This window comes from Onychomys torridus, chromosome 14 (genome assembly GCF_903995425.1).
Source record: "Onychomys torridus chromosome 14, mOncTor1.1, whole genome shotgun sequence".
NCBI classification, from domain to species: domain Eukaryota; kingdom Metazoa; phylum Chordata; class Mammalia; order Rodentia; family Cricetidae; genus Onychomys; species Onychomys torridus.
The window spans coordinates 82,160,923-82,178,946 of record NC_050456.1 but is presented as its reverse complement, the minus strand read 5'-3'; the positions used below and the strand labels follow the sequence as shown (position 1 = coordinate 82,178,946).

At 46.9% G+C, this 18,024-nt stretch overlaps 1 protein-coding gene across 1 annotated transcript in view; it reads right to left on the bottom strand.

The window, feature by feature from the left end:
* The window catches only part of Ptprn2 (protein tyrosine phosphatase receptor type N2), a 723,577-nt gene that overhangs the window by 31,523 nt on the left and 674,030 nt on the right, over nt 1-18,024 (bottom strand). Inside the window, exons 16-17 of the mRNA XM_036205661.1 lie at nt 11,383-11,456; nt 5,080-5,157 (exon numbers count right to left, since the gene is read on the bottom strand). Coding sequence (XP_036061554.1) covers nt 5,080-5,157; nt 11,383-11,456 — 152 coding nt within the window. The remainder of the gene's footprint in view (nt 1-5,079; nt 5,158-11,382; nt 11,457-18,024) is intronic.

Here is an 18,024-nt window from a genome sequence, read left to right as displayed (position 1 = left end):
CACTTGCCTCTGATGCCAGAAGTCAGCACAACAGGGTCTCTGCCTTTCCAAGAACAGCCATCCCATCCCTGGGATCTCCATGCTTACAAGAAACATGATAAAAACACACTTAGGGCTGGGCAGTGGTAGTGCACACCTTTAATCCCAGCACTCAGGAGGCAGAGGAAGGTGGATCTTTGTGAGTTTGAGGCCAGCCTGGGCTACAGAGTGAGTTCCAGGAAAGGCGCAAAGCTATACAGAGAAATCCTGTCTCAAAAAACAAAAATAAAACAACAACAAAAACACTCAGGAGTCACCTGGATTTGGATTTAGAATGTGTTCTGTCCTAGCCAGCTTGTGGCCCTCGCAGGTCCTGCATGGCCTCAGAGCCTCTGCTTCTACTTGATAGAATCAGACTCATGAAACATGGTCCATATTCAAACTATATTAATATATGCATGATGTACAATTTACTGTTTCTCAGTGCTCAGCTCAGAGGCAGGACACACATTCATTCTGTTAGGCAGTCATCCCTACCACCCATCTCCATAACATTCCCATCCTCCCCAGCTGAACCACTGTCCCCATTAAACATTGATTCTCCTGTCCCCATGCATGTGGCACCCATGGCTCTCTTCCTAAATGTGACCATGACCACCACCCTTGGTGTCCCAGGCAATGTTTCATGAGGCTTGTGCTACATCTCCATAGGGTAGTTAGTGGTCAAACGAGACCAGGTGCCTGTCCAGGGTCTCACACATGAGAAAGAACATTGACTGTTACTTTCCTCTGTCTCTGTCCCCCTAACATGTGAACCTGCCTTCCACTCCACATGGCCCAGTGTGGTAAGCAGAAGGCACTTTTCACACTGAAGTATCTTTTCTAGAGAAAGATCCTGGGACCTTTATGTCCCAGGCACAGAGATCCAAGCACACAGGACAGCTGAACCTGTCTTTTCCTCCTTTTCAGATGTTTACCCTCCCCAAAGAGCTGTTGGCACTTACCAGTGGGGGACCTGTGAGTATCACAGGCAGAGGTACAAGGAATTACGCTGTCTTAGCAATTATCTCAGAAGGCCTCAATCAAACAGTAAAACTTCATAAATCCAAATGAACACTCCCTCTTTTAAAATCCACTGGTGTGTGAAGGCCCTTCCAAGCGAAGGAGCAGAGCCCCACATTAGACAGGCAGGCAGGTCGCCTGCCATAGTCCTCCAGGCCAAGCTTTCCGGGGCATCAGCGGTGATGGTGACAAGTGAACAGAGCCCATGTATGGCACTGGCTGCTGAGGACCCCTTTCCTACCCTTCTCCTGGGCGGTTCCCCTTTCCTTCTGTGGCTTTAGAACTCTGTGCCATGCTGGCTGCTCCTATGACTTCCCTGGTATGCTCTGACACAGAATTCCAGACATGGTGTGAACAACGTGGAGGAGAGGGAAATGCCTGATTATTCCCTGCTCATGACAAAATGGCCCCACTTCAAGTGCTGGATATTTTTCCTTTAAAATATTTTTATTTTCTTGCTGGGGAGTAGTGGTACATGCCTTTAGTCCCAGCACTCAGCAGGCAGAGGTAGGTGGATCTCTAAGTTTGAGGCCCGCCTGGTCTACAAAGTGAGTTACAAAAAGAAACCCTGTCTTGGAAAACCAAAAATAAATAAACGAATATTATTTTCTCATTTTGTTTTTGAGAAAGGGTCTCACTTTGTAGCCCAGGCTAGCTGTGATTGTCATTCTCAGGCCTTGGTCTCCCAAACACTGATGCCACAGAGGGCTGTTCTTACAAATCTAAAGTCTGTCTAATCTCACGCAAGCATGGTTTACGCTTTGAGAAAAATCCATTGCTGAACCTTACTCTGTATCCTGCCAAGGAAGCTAGTGGGAAAGGGTTAACATGAGGCTTCTTAATTCTCAGGCAGCAGTCCCCTCCCTCTGCTGTGGGTTCTTCATTTATGGACCTGACCAGCTGCAGAATGAAAATATTTGACAAAACTTGTGCCTGTCCTGCAGACATACAGACTTTAGTCTTTGCATCATTGCCCCGAACAGCATAGTTTAACAAGTGTGTGCACAGCCTGGAACAGAAGTAGGCAGGAGTGTGTGAGGTTGGAGCCAGTAGGCTGTTCAGAAAGTCTCAGAGGGTAGATGGTACCCTTGCAAACAGAACGGGTATGGTGACACATGCCTGTAATTCCAGCATTTGGGAGGCAGAGGCAAGAGGGTCAGGAGTTAAGATGAAGTCACAGTGGTCAGGATGGACTGTGAGGCCGTTGCCTGGGGTTTGGATTAGGACAGGAATCTGAACAGGGATGGGGAAGGCCATGAAGTCATGGAGCTTCAGACAGATGCTACAAATGGTTATGATGCCTACACTGGAGAGGTCCACGCAGAATCTCCCGCAGTGAAGCCATGAGGCCCCAGTCCTTGTGGGCCTACGCCTGAGACTTCTGACCATCTGGGCTGACGGAGACTCCTGCTGTCTTTGCCACTGGCTCACAGTGTGTAGTCACAACAGCTGCAGGCCTTTGGGTCAGCACCACCCCGAGAGCCCTGCTTTCTTGAAGACAAACTTTATGTTGCAATATTCTGTAACAATGTCTCTAGTTCTTTGGTCAAAAACTTGTTCCTAGGCTAGGCTCGCAACACTGCAGAGGAGGAGAGATGTCACTTTCAGCCTGTGATCTGATGCCGGGAGCCTGTGCTGCACATGGAGTTTTACCCCTAAAAAATGTGCTCACATTTCTTTGAGTCAGGGAACTTTCTGTCCCGAGAGATGGTGCGCTTCCTGTGTGCATGCTGCTTGGCCAACAGCAAAATTAACTGTCCATTTGTAATTTTATGAACTCATCTGGGACTGGAGGCAGATACTCAGTGAGAAGGAGCTGTGCTGCATGGATGTGGGCACCTCAGACACACAGCATGGAGGCTGACCAGCTGGACCTGCAGGTTCTGGCAAACTAGTGTCTCCTTTTTATGTCTGCTTTTTGTACAGCTCCTAGCTCCTAGCTATAATCCCCTAAAGAGGCATCCTTGACATGGGTACATGTGAGAATTTGTCTGCTTACTGTGCAGGCATGAGACTCTCCTAGCTGTAACCCTGGCTGTATCCTTGAAGTAGGTACATGTGAGAACCAGGCATTCTGGTGGAAGGGCTGTGGTAAGACCCTTTTGTTTGCTTTGCTGTATAACCGCTCTGAGGCTTCACCAAGCTCGAGTGTGCAGACATCCTGAGGTGCAGAACCTATGGGCCACAGACACCTCTGGTTGTGGAAGAGCTGTTACCACACGGAAGATGCCCTGTCTCCCAGAACTGTATGCTAAATTCTGACTGAAGTGTGTCTCAACTGACCCTGTGCTTCATCTCACTTTAAAATTTTTCCTTTGATGATTCCAATTAGAGATGTTTTCTCTAAAATGTCCCGTGGACAGTGCATAGTGATGAAAGGAGCCATCTCCAGCAATTACCACAGTCTGCAATAAGCAGGAGACAAGTTAAGCTCTCCGGCTCACTAGCCATGAACTTGGCTAAGTGATTTACCTCCTGGTTTCACAGACTGATGTGTAAAGCCTCACTTCCCAGTGAGTGGGAAGTGGGTGTGAGCAGCTGTACCCACCCCTCAGTGGGCCCGTGACTCTGTTGGTCCGAGGACCCTCACATGCATGAAGCACTGCACTTGGTGGGTGAAACATAAGTACTCGTAAAGGTGGAGGAGCCAGATGCCATTCCACACACTCATGGTGGGAACACAGTGGTGTTAGGATCCTATGGGCATTTTTTGTCCTGCCATCCAATTCAGAATGTTATTTGTATTTCTTCCTGGGTATAGCTCTGAGCAGTTGGACAGACAAGTTACTTCAAGAAGACATAAGGAAGGCTTCCACATGAAAAGTCTTCCCAAGGTGATATGCCCAAGTTCCTTGTGATTGGATGGTTTTCTTTTGGTCTGGACAACTCTTGTGAGCTTCACATGTAGGGCATCTGAGTATTCTCTGAGCTAAGGGACCACTATATGCTCAATACCAACCTTATAGCAAAGGTCACTAGTTCCATGACACCCTTAAGAGCATCTGCTGGGCAGCAGAGCGGTCCAGTTTCATTTGCTTTCCCAATGGCATGAGGAAGGCAGACAGAGGAGCAGGTAGTCACATGGACATGGTCCATACTCAGCCTTACCCCTCCTGGTGAGTCTTGCACCCACAAAACTGTGATGAAATTTGAGCCTCAGCTGCAGGAATTCTAATCTCTTCCTTCGAATTTCCTTTTCACGTTTAGTTGGGGAAGGGGATGGAAAAAGTCTGGAATGCCAGTTGATTTACTGACCTTTGGCACATTCGTCTATTTTTTGTGAATCAATAAACTATAAGACAGTATCAAGTGATCCAGAGTGGCTTGCATACTGTTGCAGCTCCATTGCTTACACAGCAGTGGGTGGCAGCCCCCTGGGTCTCCTGAAGCACACCCAGCCTATGTTCCGGGATCCCTGTGGGCTGACATCTGAGGGTACAGCCTGCCGCTAAAGAAGCCTGGCCCTATATTCCAGCAGATAATCCACCACGCCACGTCCCCAAACACAATCTGTGACCCCCATGACCTGCCCAAACCCAGTCCTATTAATCTTGGTCAGGGAGGGGCACTTTCTTGGCTCACCTAACTCTGTCTGCATCTGCACATGTTAGAACTAGTTCCCAAGTCTCAGCCTTTTCTGGGCGATGCAAGATTGTGCTGGATGGAGAGACCAGGATGGCTGTTTAAGTATAAAATTAAAAATCCCTAAGATAAACTATATTTTGGACACATTTTTCACCTTTGTAGAAATAAAACGACAGATAAAAGGCACATCTGAAGGAAATATACTGTAAATATGTATTAATTTCACTTCCTTATCTTTTATACAGTTAAATTATAAATGGCTAAGGAGTAAAAAAATCTTTAAAACATTTAAACATCTCAGATGAGAAAATAAAGAACGCCTATAACTTCTGTAATATCTGAAAAGCATTACAAACAGGGCTGAATTGGTTTCACTGAATCCAAATGTGTTAATTTATGGACAACTCATTAAAAGTTTATCTTTAGAAAAGGAAATTAATGAAAAAGATTCACCTGCCAGAAGTCGGCCACAGTGGCGGGAAGTGGGCCCTGGGTGGCAATGTATGCAGGGTTTCGTGGGTCATGGTCCATCTGCAAGAACAAGAGTGTGTTCAAGGATCAGTAACACAGGCAGGAAGACTTTGGAACACAGGGCTGTTAACAAACAAGTCCTGAATGGCAAGACCTACCACCCTCAGATGAAAACAAGTGTACAAAATCCAGGGGCCCTCTAATTGACTGAGTCCTTCAGCCTGGCTGTCACGTTCCAGAGCAGTGCACACAAAGGAAGACAAGGAGCCAAGCAGGACAGAGCCAGCACCTGGCTGTACAGGTAGTGCTGTTCAGCACACATGGAGACTCTGCTTGGGGTGGGGAGACAGTTTCCACCTACTCCAGCACGTGTGGAAGCCTGCCAGCAATGGGCTTCAGTAAGAGTGGTTAGACCTGAGCAACGGGCCCATGCTCAGATGCAGTGGACAAGTTTGTGAGTCTTGAAAGAGTGACCACATGAAGAGATGGCTGACTGAGGAGCTCATCATGTTGGGTGTCTTGCTCATCTTGGGAGGGGCACATGCAGCCAGCCACCTGGCCTGGGGAATCACTGGCCTTGTTTCAGTGCATGTGTGTCTGCCACATGTCTGCATGTGTGTGTTCATCTGTGTGTGTCTATAAATACGTGAGTGACTGTGCAAGCTTTTGTGTGTGTATAACTATGTGTCTATATGACTATGTGTATGTGTCTGTCTACACATTTGTGTCTAACTTGTCTGTATGTGTGTGTCTCTGTGTGTGTGTGTCTATATGTGTGTCTCTGTAGATGTGTGTATATCTTCATGTCTGTGTCTGTGTCAGCATCTCTGTGTTTCTTGGTGTGTGCATTCACAGGCACTTCACAGACATGGGCCAGCCTTCTAGAAGTCCATTTCCATCTCATCTCTTCTCTGACTATGAGAGACCGAGAACAAAGAATGTGACGGAGGCTACTTGGTTGGTCAGCATGTGCCTCGCTTGCTCCCATAGTGGAAGTCTGGCATAACAGCCCTTAGCCACAGTGGTTGACTTGGAGACTGACTATGCAGGGAAAAAAGAAAATGGACACAAGAGAAAACATTGTGAGGTGCACGGGAAAGAAGCCAGATTCACGGCCTTCCTGCAGGGCTGTCCTTGGACACTGGAAATAACAAGGACCCTGGGTATTGCTCTCCCCAAGTCACAAGCAGTTCTTTCCCTTTTAAAGGGGACCCAGAGACCAGCCCTAGGGAGAAGACTGGGACACTGCATGGGTGTGGAAGCTGGTCAAGACAGCCACTCAGTCAGACCTACCCTGTCCTTGCCAAGTGGACATGTGGACTTTTGTGTTTGATTAAAAATGTAGAATGTGGAATGAGGCCATAACTCAGTGGTAGAACACTTTCCTAGCATGTATAAGGCCCTGAATTTGAATAATCAGTACACACACACACACACACACACACACACACACACACACACACAGGAGGGGGGCTGCACTTAAAAATAAATGTTGACAATTCATTTCTCAGCACAACCATAAAGGAAAAATGTTTTAACTATATGCTCAGTGTGGATGCTCGAGGAAGAGTCTTGAGCCCCTGTGAGCCCATGCACTGCTTGTGAGCACTCACAGGGATGACGGCTGTCAGCACAGAAAGGTGCTGGATGCACCTTGTAATTATGTGAGCCATAAAAGAGGGTGAGAGCACAAAGCAGCTGGTGCAAGTTATTCCAACACAACAGCGATGCAATGTTGGCTGGGGTGGGGGCAGGGCAAAAGCTTTCTGTGCATTTAATTCATGATTCATAATTAAAACTGGACCTCATTTTGAGATTCCCAGCATACACAATACAGGTAAAATTATGTTTCTCGCACTGAAAGCCCCAATTAAGATGTTTCAGCAGAAAAAATGCTTAGCAAAAATGAGGAGTTTTGATTTTTCAAAATATGCATTTGCTGGGGTGACAGCTATTTACAGAGACCCTGTCTCTCTTGTGAACAGCCAGGCAGGGGAAGTGGGTACCCTACTCCCTACTCGGATGTGATTCCTTTTGCTTAAAATTGTGACATGTTCAAACTACCAATTAAACTGTTTTTGGAATGAGAACTACAAGATTAAAAGGAAAAATATGGGCAGTGTTTCCAGTGTTGTGGGAAGGCAAATGTGTCCACTTTTGCAATAGGTCTGAGTTGGCATTAAACAAAAGTTCTCTAACCCCACCAAACTTGTTCAGACACCAGGCAGAAGTAAAGAAAGACACAGGTGGTACCGGAAGCGTCCAGGAGAAGGGGTGGTGAGCAGCTGCAGACACAGGGCAGGGAGATGATGCACAGGCAATGTTGCCTTTCCAGGAGATAACTGTACAGAACACTTGGTACCCACCAGTGTGAGGCAGCAGGAAGCCTGCCCTGGCTTGGTTCAGTCTTTGAGTAAAAGTGAGGCAAATATTTAACTAGACAGACAGAAGTTTTTACCACATCTGAGTTTTCAAGGCAGGATAACTGTGTTTGGAGAAGGGTGATGGGTTTCTATGAATGAGACTTCTCTTAGTAGGGGAATCCAACAGACCTGCCACTCCAGCATCCTCTGCCTTTATGGCTGAAGTTTCCCTCTTTTTTTCCACATTGCTTCCCATTTCTTCTTACCACTTCCATACACAAGCTGCCAGTTATACACAGCTCTATTGTGTATGATAGAGTAGGGGGTGTGGGTATGCTGGACACTATGACTTCTAGGTATATGTTATCAACTGGAACTCCATGGGAACGAGTGCACACATGTGTCCAAGCAGACATTCTGAGTGCATCAGGAAATACTTGCAGGGAACTGAGGTGGATACCATGCTCTAAGGGCTGGCAGCTGTGGGGGACACACCCACAGTTCCTTTGTGAAGCCTCCCCTCTGCTGCTGTGAGCATACCATTCACCTTCCAGTGGTAAACTAAGACTGGTAGAGCAATGGTCTCATCAACACTGTCTCCCTAATGGGATCCTCCTTGGGGACCCAGCCTGCTCAGGGAGATGAGTATAACAGATAATCCAAGGAGATTCATTCAAGTGTCTTTAAGGAAACCAAGTCAGAAGGCACTAGAACCCAAGTACACTGAGTCTAAGAGTTCTGCTTGTATGGTATAATAAAAAGGAAAGCCATTCACTTGGGTTGAATCTAGCCTTTGCTGGGCTGATTTTCAGGGTGTTATCACAACATGGGGTGAAAGTCCATGTATTTATACATGCATGACTTGAAGAACAAGCTAGCATCTTTCTGTTAAACATGGAGGGCAACTGTTAAATATGTGAGCGACTGGCTTCTTCACACTAAAGCCCTCAGAAATGTCCCAAACAAAATTGACTTTAAAAACAGAGCATCCAGCATTCCAAGTCAGAAGCCCTTAAGAGTTTGGGAGGAGGGAGGAGGGAGGAGGGCGCACATCCCCACTGCAGATTCTAGTGAGGAAGTGTCTTCTTCAAACGGGTCTGTCCTCCCCAGGGTACCCCCCAAAATGGCCAGCTTAGGGAGAAGCACAGGGTCCTGGGTGCTGCAGTTATTCAGAGTGACTGTATTTCCTGTTCCTGTGTCTCCTACACCCCTCACATGAGCCAATTTTCACAGACTGCTCCTCCTCCTCCTCTCCTCCTCCTCCTCTCCTCCTCCTCCTCTCCTCCTCCTCTGCTCCTCCTCCTCTGCTCCTTCTCCTCCTCCTCTGCTCCTCCTCCTCTGCTCCTCCTCCTCCTCTGCTCCTCCTCCTCCTCTGCTCCTCCCCCCCTCTTTCTTCTCCTCCTCCCTCTGCTCCTCCTCCTCTGCTCCTCCTCCTCCTCTGCTCCTCCTCCTCTGCTCCTCCTCCTCCTCCTCTGCTCCTCCTCCTCTGCTCCTCCTCCTCCTCTGCTCCTCCTCCTCCTCCCTCCTCCTCCTCCTCCTCCTCCTCTGCTCCTCCTCCTCCCCTCCTCCTCCTCCTCCTCCTCTGCTCCTCCTCCTCCTCCCCTCCTCCTCCTCCTCCTCCTCCTCCTCTTTCTTCTCCTCCTTCTCCTCCTCCCCCTTCTTTTTGATTTTTCAAGGCTGGGTTTCTCTGTGCAGCCCTGGCTGTCTTGGAACTCTCTGTGTAGACCAGGGAAGCCTCAGACTCTGGGATCTGCCTGCCTCTGCCTCCCCACTGCTGAGATTAAAGGCAGTACCAACATGCACGGCCAGCATGCTTTCTTAAACGCCAACAGGACTAGACTTGTCCTGTTGCCAAGTCTTCACATGGGGAGGTCCTTGGTACGAGAGTTTTGGAACCAAGAGACACTGCTTAAGGCACTTTCAGACTGAGTAGAGATTTAACACTGGTGTATACCAAACTCATAGGCACAGATGTTTGCCCACAAATTTTCCCCCGCACTTGTCCAATTTCTTAGGACATCTGCCATCCTTTCCTTAGGATCCACCCCGTCCTGACTTAATTCAGTTAAATGCATTCAAACTGAAACATCCCTTTCCCTCCTGCCACTGACACAGTGGGATGGACAACTGAGCTTGTTTCTTGGTGGTGTGAGGAATCTCAGGCTGGCTCCAGGTCACATGCTGAGCTCCTATTTGCACCATGGCCGAGTGGGTGGCCTTACTGGGTCTCAAGGCCTCCAGAGTAAGCTGAGCTCAGTACTGAGAATGAGCCATGGTTTCTCTCTCACAAGCACTATGTGAGATGGCAGAATCCCCATTTACTCTCATGACCGCGACTTAAAAGCAGACTGTTCCGGTATTTACTACTGGGTGACTTCCCTGAAATTTAAGGAGGACTAGGTACAGATGTAATCGTTGTGGTTGTAGGACTGTCTGGGCTGTTATTGTGAACTAGCTGCTCATTCAGTGGCTGCTATGAAGGTCATTATCAGGGTTCTGGTTATCTCAGAGAGACAGCACAATGTGTTTCTTCTGGCTTATTCTTACAATCTAAATTTAAAGAAAAAAAAGGAATTAAAATATGAAGTAAAGAGAAAATGAAAGTTACCAGAATATTGCCTTTCCAATTGACCCTTCTGACCTGAAGCTGTGGACAGCAAGGCCTGGGAAGTCACTCTGAACATAGCTCATGGGACTCTCCTGTCACCACCAAAGAATAGATATCCTGTGACTCTTGTGGACCTGTGGATGGTGCAGCTGCGAGCCATGTGAACCCACACTGAGGCAGGGCTTCAGCCTGAACCCTAGCATGGTGGCATGTGCTGTTGGCGTTCACACTTGGAAGTGACTGCTGCTTCCCTTCTGACTTTCTCATCCAGTTCTTCTCAGGAAAGAGGGGTCAGGATAAGAAGTGAACTGCTTCATCTGGTTTTGAGTGGCTGTCACCTGTCAGTCTTCATCATGAAGAGCCTGAGCCTGGGCACTTGCTCGGAAGTGAGTCAGCTAGCAAGGCTCATGCTAGAGCTTGAATTAGTCCTACAGAAAGACAAATTGAGCAACTCCAAATGAGAGCCACTGAGACAGTTGAGCCCAGGCTTCCAAGTCCACTCTTGCTGACGGAAAGAAGCCATCCCTTAGCGATGCACATGCAGCTAAGTCTGTGGTCTGCATGTATGCACATGTAACGGTCTGGGCTCAGGCAGTTCTTCATTCTGTTCATGTCTCACAGAGGTTCACACTCACTGGGTGGATGTGAGGTCAGGAAATGGGATCAGCTACACATGCTGGAGTCTTAACCATGATTTTACCCAACAAGGATGGTAACATCTCATAACAGTCTGTCTAAAGCCCTTTCCTGCAAACACGCTGGACATGTTCTCATAGATGGCATCCTACTAGAGGATTGGAAAGAGTCTAGGACATGATGATCCAGGGTTGTAACCTGGAGATGACCTGTGCACTTTTAGTCCTTGGTGCTGTGGGGACCTCAACAGAAAACACTGTACACTGCAGGCCCTGTGTGGTAAATGGGAAGGAACTTCAGAACAAAAGTGAGGTTCCTGATGCTTTGCTGAGTCCAACTGAGTGAAACACCCGATGTGGTAAATGCGACATCTGTCCCAGATCCACACGATGAAACCCTCTGCTTTGATTAGGATGTCTCTGACCATGGTTTGTGACTCTGCATGGCTTCTCTCCCAACTACAACATCCCAGCTCCACAGTGGAAGCCATCCCAGCCTCCTCTGACACCCAACTTTCTAGCCTTTCTCCCCCCACGCACATACCAGTTTCCCCTCTCTTCTTCTGAGGCACAATGCATCCATCCTATGCCTAAAGGTGTGCTACTAAGGGAATGTGACATCACAAGGGGTGCAGAGAGACAGCCCTGTGTCCTCCCTCCCCAATGACCATGTACTTACGATGGGGCTGGCATTGATGTAGTCTGAATTGCTGTGGCTGTTCTGAGACTTCAGCAGGATCCTGGAGTGGTCATCTACAAGCAAGCCAAGAGCAAAGGGTTAAATTCTGTCTAGCTCTCTAACTGTAGGAATGCTAACCACTACTTAGGTGGGCTTAGGGGGTGCCTGTGTGGGCTCCATGTGCCCCAAGGCTCCCCTTCCATCCCCTCTGCTCTGTTGCCCATCACTCCCTGTATGAATCTTTGGCATAAGGGACATGTACAGGGTGTGTGGGGAAAAACACCAAGGGCCTCTCATTTAGCAGAACTCAGACACCTTGACAGTTTTCCTGTGTAGAGCTCAAATGCCAAGTTTATCTTCTGAGTCATGTTAACTGAGCACTGGCCTTTTAGTGACAGACAACTCTGTCAACCTACAGTAAATAAACATAAGCATGGATACTAACAGGAAGGCTGCCTCTGAAATGTGAGTTGTTGATAAATCATTAAAACCTTCAAACTGCTAGAATTTAGTTTCAAAGCAAAGTAAGAGCCAAAGAAACATGTTCACTGTTAAAATAAGGAGTCCTCAAAGAGCAGAATCTGACTACTGCGGAAACTGACCCCACAGTGGGATCAGTGGTACAACACCTCAGATATGGAACAAACTGCCTCCTACCTGCTGTGACCCTCTGTGCCTTCTCTCCAAGAATTTCCAAAGTGTGGCCTTAGCAGAAAGTACAGGGTATTTGTGGTGTTGGGGCAGATGTCAAGATAGTACTACCTAAGAACATGGGATCCTGGGAAAGCTACGTCTTCCTCCTTGGGTGGCAAGTTCAGATGTTTCTACCACTTCTAATCACTGCTTTTCCCCACCAGAGATGTTTCTTTGGGGAACATACAACATCATGTCTTCTCTTCTGGGGATACAGAGCCATCTGTGCTTCCCCAGACAGCCACTTCCTGTAGAAGGTGGCTCTCAGGTGCCCTGCATCTCAGTGAAGGCCTGAGGACTTTTTCCCCTCTTGTGTTTCTGTAATTTCACTTTGAGACAGGGCCTCACTATATAGCTTCAACTGCTCTGGAACTTGTGATATAGACCAGGCTGGCCTCAAACTCATAGAGATTGATCTACCTGCTTGTGCCTCCCCAGTGCTGGGGTTAAAGGCATGCACAACCATGCCTAGCTCTCTGGCTCTTTCGTTTCTCTTGAAGATTTTACTTAATTTTTTTTAAAAAGTGTGTCTATGTGTGGGTGTGCATATGTTTGTGTGTGTTGGTGGGGTGTGGGTGTGCACGTGTTTGTGTGTGTGTGGTGGAGTGTGGGTGTGCATGTGTTTGTGTGTGTGTGGTGGAGTGTGGGTGTGCACGTGTTTGTGTGTGTGTGGTGGGGTGTGGTGTGCATGTGTTTGTGTGTGTGTGGTGGGGTGTGGGTGTGCATGTGTTTGTGTGTGTGGTGGTGGTGGTGCACTTGTGCCATGGTGCATATGTGGGGTCAGAAGACAACGTCATAGAGTTGGTTCTTTCCTTCTACCTTTAATGTAGGTGGGTTCTGGAACTGAACTCACATTACCAAACTTGCATAGCAGACATTTTACCTACTGAGCCACCTTTCTGGACTTGAATAAGATTTTTTATTTTTTAATTATGTGGGTTTATGTGTGGGTATGTGCACATGTGAGTGCAAGTGCCCACAGAAGCTAGAGGTGTCCAATACCTCTAGCTGGACTTCATATGTAGTCGTGATCTGTCCGAAGTGGGTGCTGAAAAGTAAACTTGGACCCTCTGGAAGAGCTGCATACACTCTTAACTGCTGAGCTCACTCTCCAGCTTCACTTTCTTTTTTCTTAGGTAAGATCTCCCATAGCATACACCATCCTCTACTTCACTCTGTACTCAATAATGACCTTAAATATCTAATCATCTTGCTTCCACATCCCAGAGCTAGGGTTATAGGCACTCCCCATCACACTGGATTTATGTAGTGCTGAGGACCAAACCCATGGCCTCATACATGCTAGGCAACCATTCTATGAACTGAGCTGCATACACCCCCCAGCCATAATTAAAAATCACAATAACCACACAACACTAGGGGCTGGGGAGATGGCTCAGTAGTTTATCAGTGCATACTACTCTTGCAGACGATCTCAGTTGGGTTCCTAGCAACTGTATTGGTGGGCCACAACAGCCTTTAATTCCAGTTCCTGGAGATCTGATGCTCTCTTCTGGCCTCTGAGGGAAACTGCACTTGTGCACATACTCATACACAGACACACATGCATGCATGTAATTTAAAAGAACCACTACCATGTTCTAGGGTTGGGGAAGTAAAGAGACTTATATCAGGTTGAACTTGGGAGGCATGATCTCCTGGGGCTCTGGCAACAGATGGCTGCAGGCCAGCATTCTGTCAGAGTGTGATGGACTGTTCCCAGTAGAGACAGGATTAGGTATGGAACATCCAGGAAGAAGGTGCACACATCTCACAGTATGAACATTCACTTACCCACCTACGTGCCTGTGGAAGGATGCAGAAGCATCATGAAGGTACTTAAGACAGTGGTTGTCAAGCCATCTCTACTGTTTTTTAACAGAGGTGTGGATGACAAAAAAAAAAACAACAAAAAACCAAAACAAAAAACTCCCATGGACTTGATGGCTCCTTCTTGCATAACAATACTTCTAAGTGCAAACTGGCAGCATCAGGAAACTGAGGTACACCTTCCTTTCTGACTCCAAGTTATCATCGTAAGTTTTTGCTAAGGAATAGTCTTAATTTCTCCAGTATTATATATTTTCACACATACTAGAAGAAAAAGTTGGTGTGGTGTCCTGTTAAGCCAACTCTGTAATAGAGCTATGTCTCCAGCTGCTTCCAGAGTGTTCCAGAGGGCACCTGGAGATCTGACCTACTGTAAATGTTCTCAACACATCATCTTTAGGTCTGTGCTGCTTGCAGCTGGGGGCCTCTCCTGAGAAACATTTATAAACAGCTGGGGCTGGGGTAGGAGAGAACAAGGAAAAGAAAGATCCCAGCTCATGATTTCCTGGCTCCAGTGCTGCATGTTTAGTAAGTAATGTTCTTAGTGCACTTTCAGGTTGCGCTAGGGAGGTCTGAGGGTGATTGTAGCTTCCTTCAAAGGGCCAGTGCGGCCCAGACAGGGTAGCTGTGTGCCTGGGCTTAGCAGGTGGCTGCAGCTGGACTTGCTTATCAGAAAGCCATGAAAATGTCCCCAACATCTGGAGGCTCAGGGAGAGAAAAGTGGGGTCCAGAAGCCTGCAGTCTGAATGTGAAGAGACTCTGTCATGACTGCTGCCTGCTACTATCCAGCAGGGCCAGCTCCCCAGAGCTGCAGTGGATCCCTGTGCCAAGCACATGCAGACTGCACATTTATCCTTTGGTCATCTTTGGAAGAGCCTCGAGTCAGGAAGAGGCCTTCCTGCCCTCAGACTGTATATTTGGTTTTGTACTGTAACATTTTGCTTTTAAACTTAAACTTTTATTTTTAACATTGGTCCACTTTGGGCCATGTATTTGGAAAGCTGTGCACCACCCTGGAAGGACTAGAGCACCATAGGCAGCAGGGTCACGCACAATGATAAGTCAGCAGCAAATCTCTAACCTAATTTGTGGTTTTCTTTCCTTGTTCATATTTTTAAAGTAATGCTATAGGAGCCAGCAAGAGGAAAGCATACAGCAAATGACTGTCAAAGACAGGCTTCCTGAACTACAAGGTTTAGCGTGCAGGATGCTGAGTGGGGCAGAGGGGCCCATGAGATCAGTCTACACATGTGAGGCCAACTGCAAGTTTCAGGGAAGCCAGGGTGGCTGTGAACAAGCTGCCAGTCTACCCTGGTCTCTGCCTTATGGAAGCTACTCCTTCCTGCTCCCAGGGCAACACGTGCAGCAGAATGGCTGCACACACAGGCCCAGACCTGACGGCAGCCTTGAGCCATTTCAGTTAACAAGTGCGTGCATTTTACAAAACTCAGTCTGAGGACTCAGAAACCAGGAACATCTCACTTTCTGTATCTGGTTCCATAGTTGTTGGAGCTATTTTCTCTCAAATGAGATCCACAATCTCATTGCCCGGGAGGGATAGGAACACATATGGAAAATACTGTTGATCAAACCCACTGCATACCTTCCTCTTCTGACTTACCCAGTATCTGCCATACATCATGACCTTGTTCAGGAATAGCCCTAATTTCTACAATAATCCATATGTTTACATACAGATCTTTGATTGCCTGGAGCCCTGAACCACATATTAAACAGGGCTATATTCTTTCTTTCTCTCTTCCTTCCTTCCTTCCTTCCTTCCTTCCTTCCTTCCTTCCTTCCTTTCTTTCTTCCTTCCTTCCTTCCTTCCTTCTTACTTTTCTTTCTTTCTTTTTTTTTGGTTTTTCGAGACAGGGTTTCTCTGTGTAGCTTTGGCGCCTTTCCTAGATCTTGCTCTGTAGACCAGGCTGGCCTTGAACTCACAGAGATCCACCTGCCTCTGCCTCCCGAGTGTGTGCCACCACCACCCGGCACCAGGGCTATATTCTTATTTCATATTGAAGAATTGGAGGCCCAGAAAGATCAGACAGTGTTCTTGACCAGTCTCAGAAGAAAACAGCTTCAAGGCTAAGCTCTGCTATTTGCTAGCCTGGAGTGTTTGGATAAATTACTCAACATTTCAGTAGATTGGACTGTCTTACAAAATATAAGGTTTATTAGCTAATTACAAGACTGCTGTGATAAGTGGCATCTATTATTGGAACACAGTGAAGAGTTCAGGAATAGGTCTAAGACTACATATGGACCTGCAAGTGGAGTGGAAGTCCACTGAGTTAGCAAAATGCATGTAGGGACCACTGTCTTGTCAGTAAATACAAGGTGATTTTCACAAATGCCAACATAAGAAACAAGTTCCAGAGTTGCAAGGTCATAAAGCCCGGGAGGATAGTCATCCTGGAACACTGTGCAGGACTATGAAGTTTCATCACTAATGGATGTGGGATCTCAAATCTTAGTATGTTTAGAAGATTCGTGGAAGCCATCTTTGGTTGGCTTACCATCTTCTAGAATAGACCTCTCAGAATGGCAGTTCCAATGACTCATAGGATTGCTACTCATATGGTCCAAACAAGCTGCAACACATATCCAGCCATCTCCATCTCACTGCTACACACATCCTCCAACTTGTTTGTCTCTTGATATTTCTTTTCTCTCCATGGTGCTCATTCTTCCACGGTCCCCAAGACTCCACACTCCTCAATCTCGCTGCTCGTCATCCTTCCCTGTGCTTACCCCTTCATGGTCATCAAATCTCCATGTGCTCCTCTCAGCTCCTTGTCCCCCTCTAGGTTCCTCATCCCTCCTTGTGTCTCAGACTTGTGTCTCAGAACATGCTGTTCGTCCCCTACTACACATTTGCCCGTGTTGCTCATACACCTGTGTTCCTCACTTCTCCTTGTACTTCAATCCAGTGACTGGCCTTCACTTTCTTAATTTCACAGGCCCATTAACAGTTGATAAACAGCAATTATGCAACTAGATATTACCTACTGCCCTCCATAAACCAGGCATCAATGCTGCCCCCATGTTCCCAGTGAGGGATCACAAACAGAGAGATGAATGTGTTCAGACCTGCTGTAGTTAGGCAAAAGAACACACTGTTACATGTGTTTGCTCCAATTCTCTGAGAAGCCAGATGGATGTCTCTGAAGATCTAGGAACAGAAAGCAATAATGTGACATGTTTTTCTTGTCACTGTGACAAAGTACCAGAGGCAGCAACTTAAGGAGCAATTTAACTTCCTACTGTCCATCATGCTGGGGGAGACATGGTACCTTGTTACATTGTATCCACAGTCAGGAAGTAAAGATAGCTGAATGCTGATGTTTGGCTCTCTTTTTCCTTTTATTTGGTTGAGTATACCAGTCCATGGGATGGTACCATCCACATTTTGGGTTGAATCTTTCCTCTTTAATTAATTTTTTAAAATTTATGTATGTGGATGCATGTATGTAATATCTACATGTGTGTACATATACATGTATCACATGCTTGCCTGGTGCCTGTTGGAGGTCAGAAAAGAGCATGGGATCTTCTGGAACTGGAGTTCTGGGTAATCATGAGCCACCACGCAAATGCTGAAAACTGAACCTGGGTCCTCTACATGGACCACTGAACCATTTCTCCAGCCCCTAGTTAAGGTTTTCTAAAACACTCTCAGACACATCCAGAAGTGTATTTCCATAGTGATCCCAAATGTAGCCAAGTTGATAATTAAGATTAATATTTGTGGGGACTGGAGAGATGGCTCAGAAGTTAAGAGCACTAGCTGCCCTTTCAAAGGACCTGTGTTTGTTTCTCAGTGCCCATATGCGGCTATAACTGTCTGTAACTCCAGTTCAGCAGATCTAATGCCCTTTCCTGGCCTCTGAGGGCATCAGGCACACATATGGTGCACAGACATACATGTAGTCAAAACACCATACACATATAATAAAAATAAATCTTAAAAATAAAAGATTAACTCTTAAAACTCAACCTCTTATCCACCTGACCCTCATATAAGTTGCTTTGCATCACAGCATTTCATGCTTGCCCTCTGAAGTCTCATGTCCACCCTTTGATGCAAAATACAGTTAGTCTGTCTCCGAAAGTCCC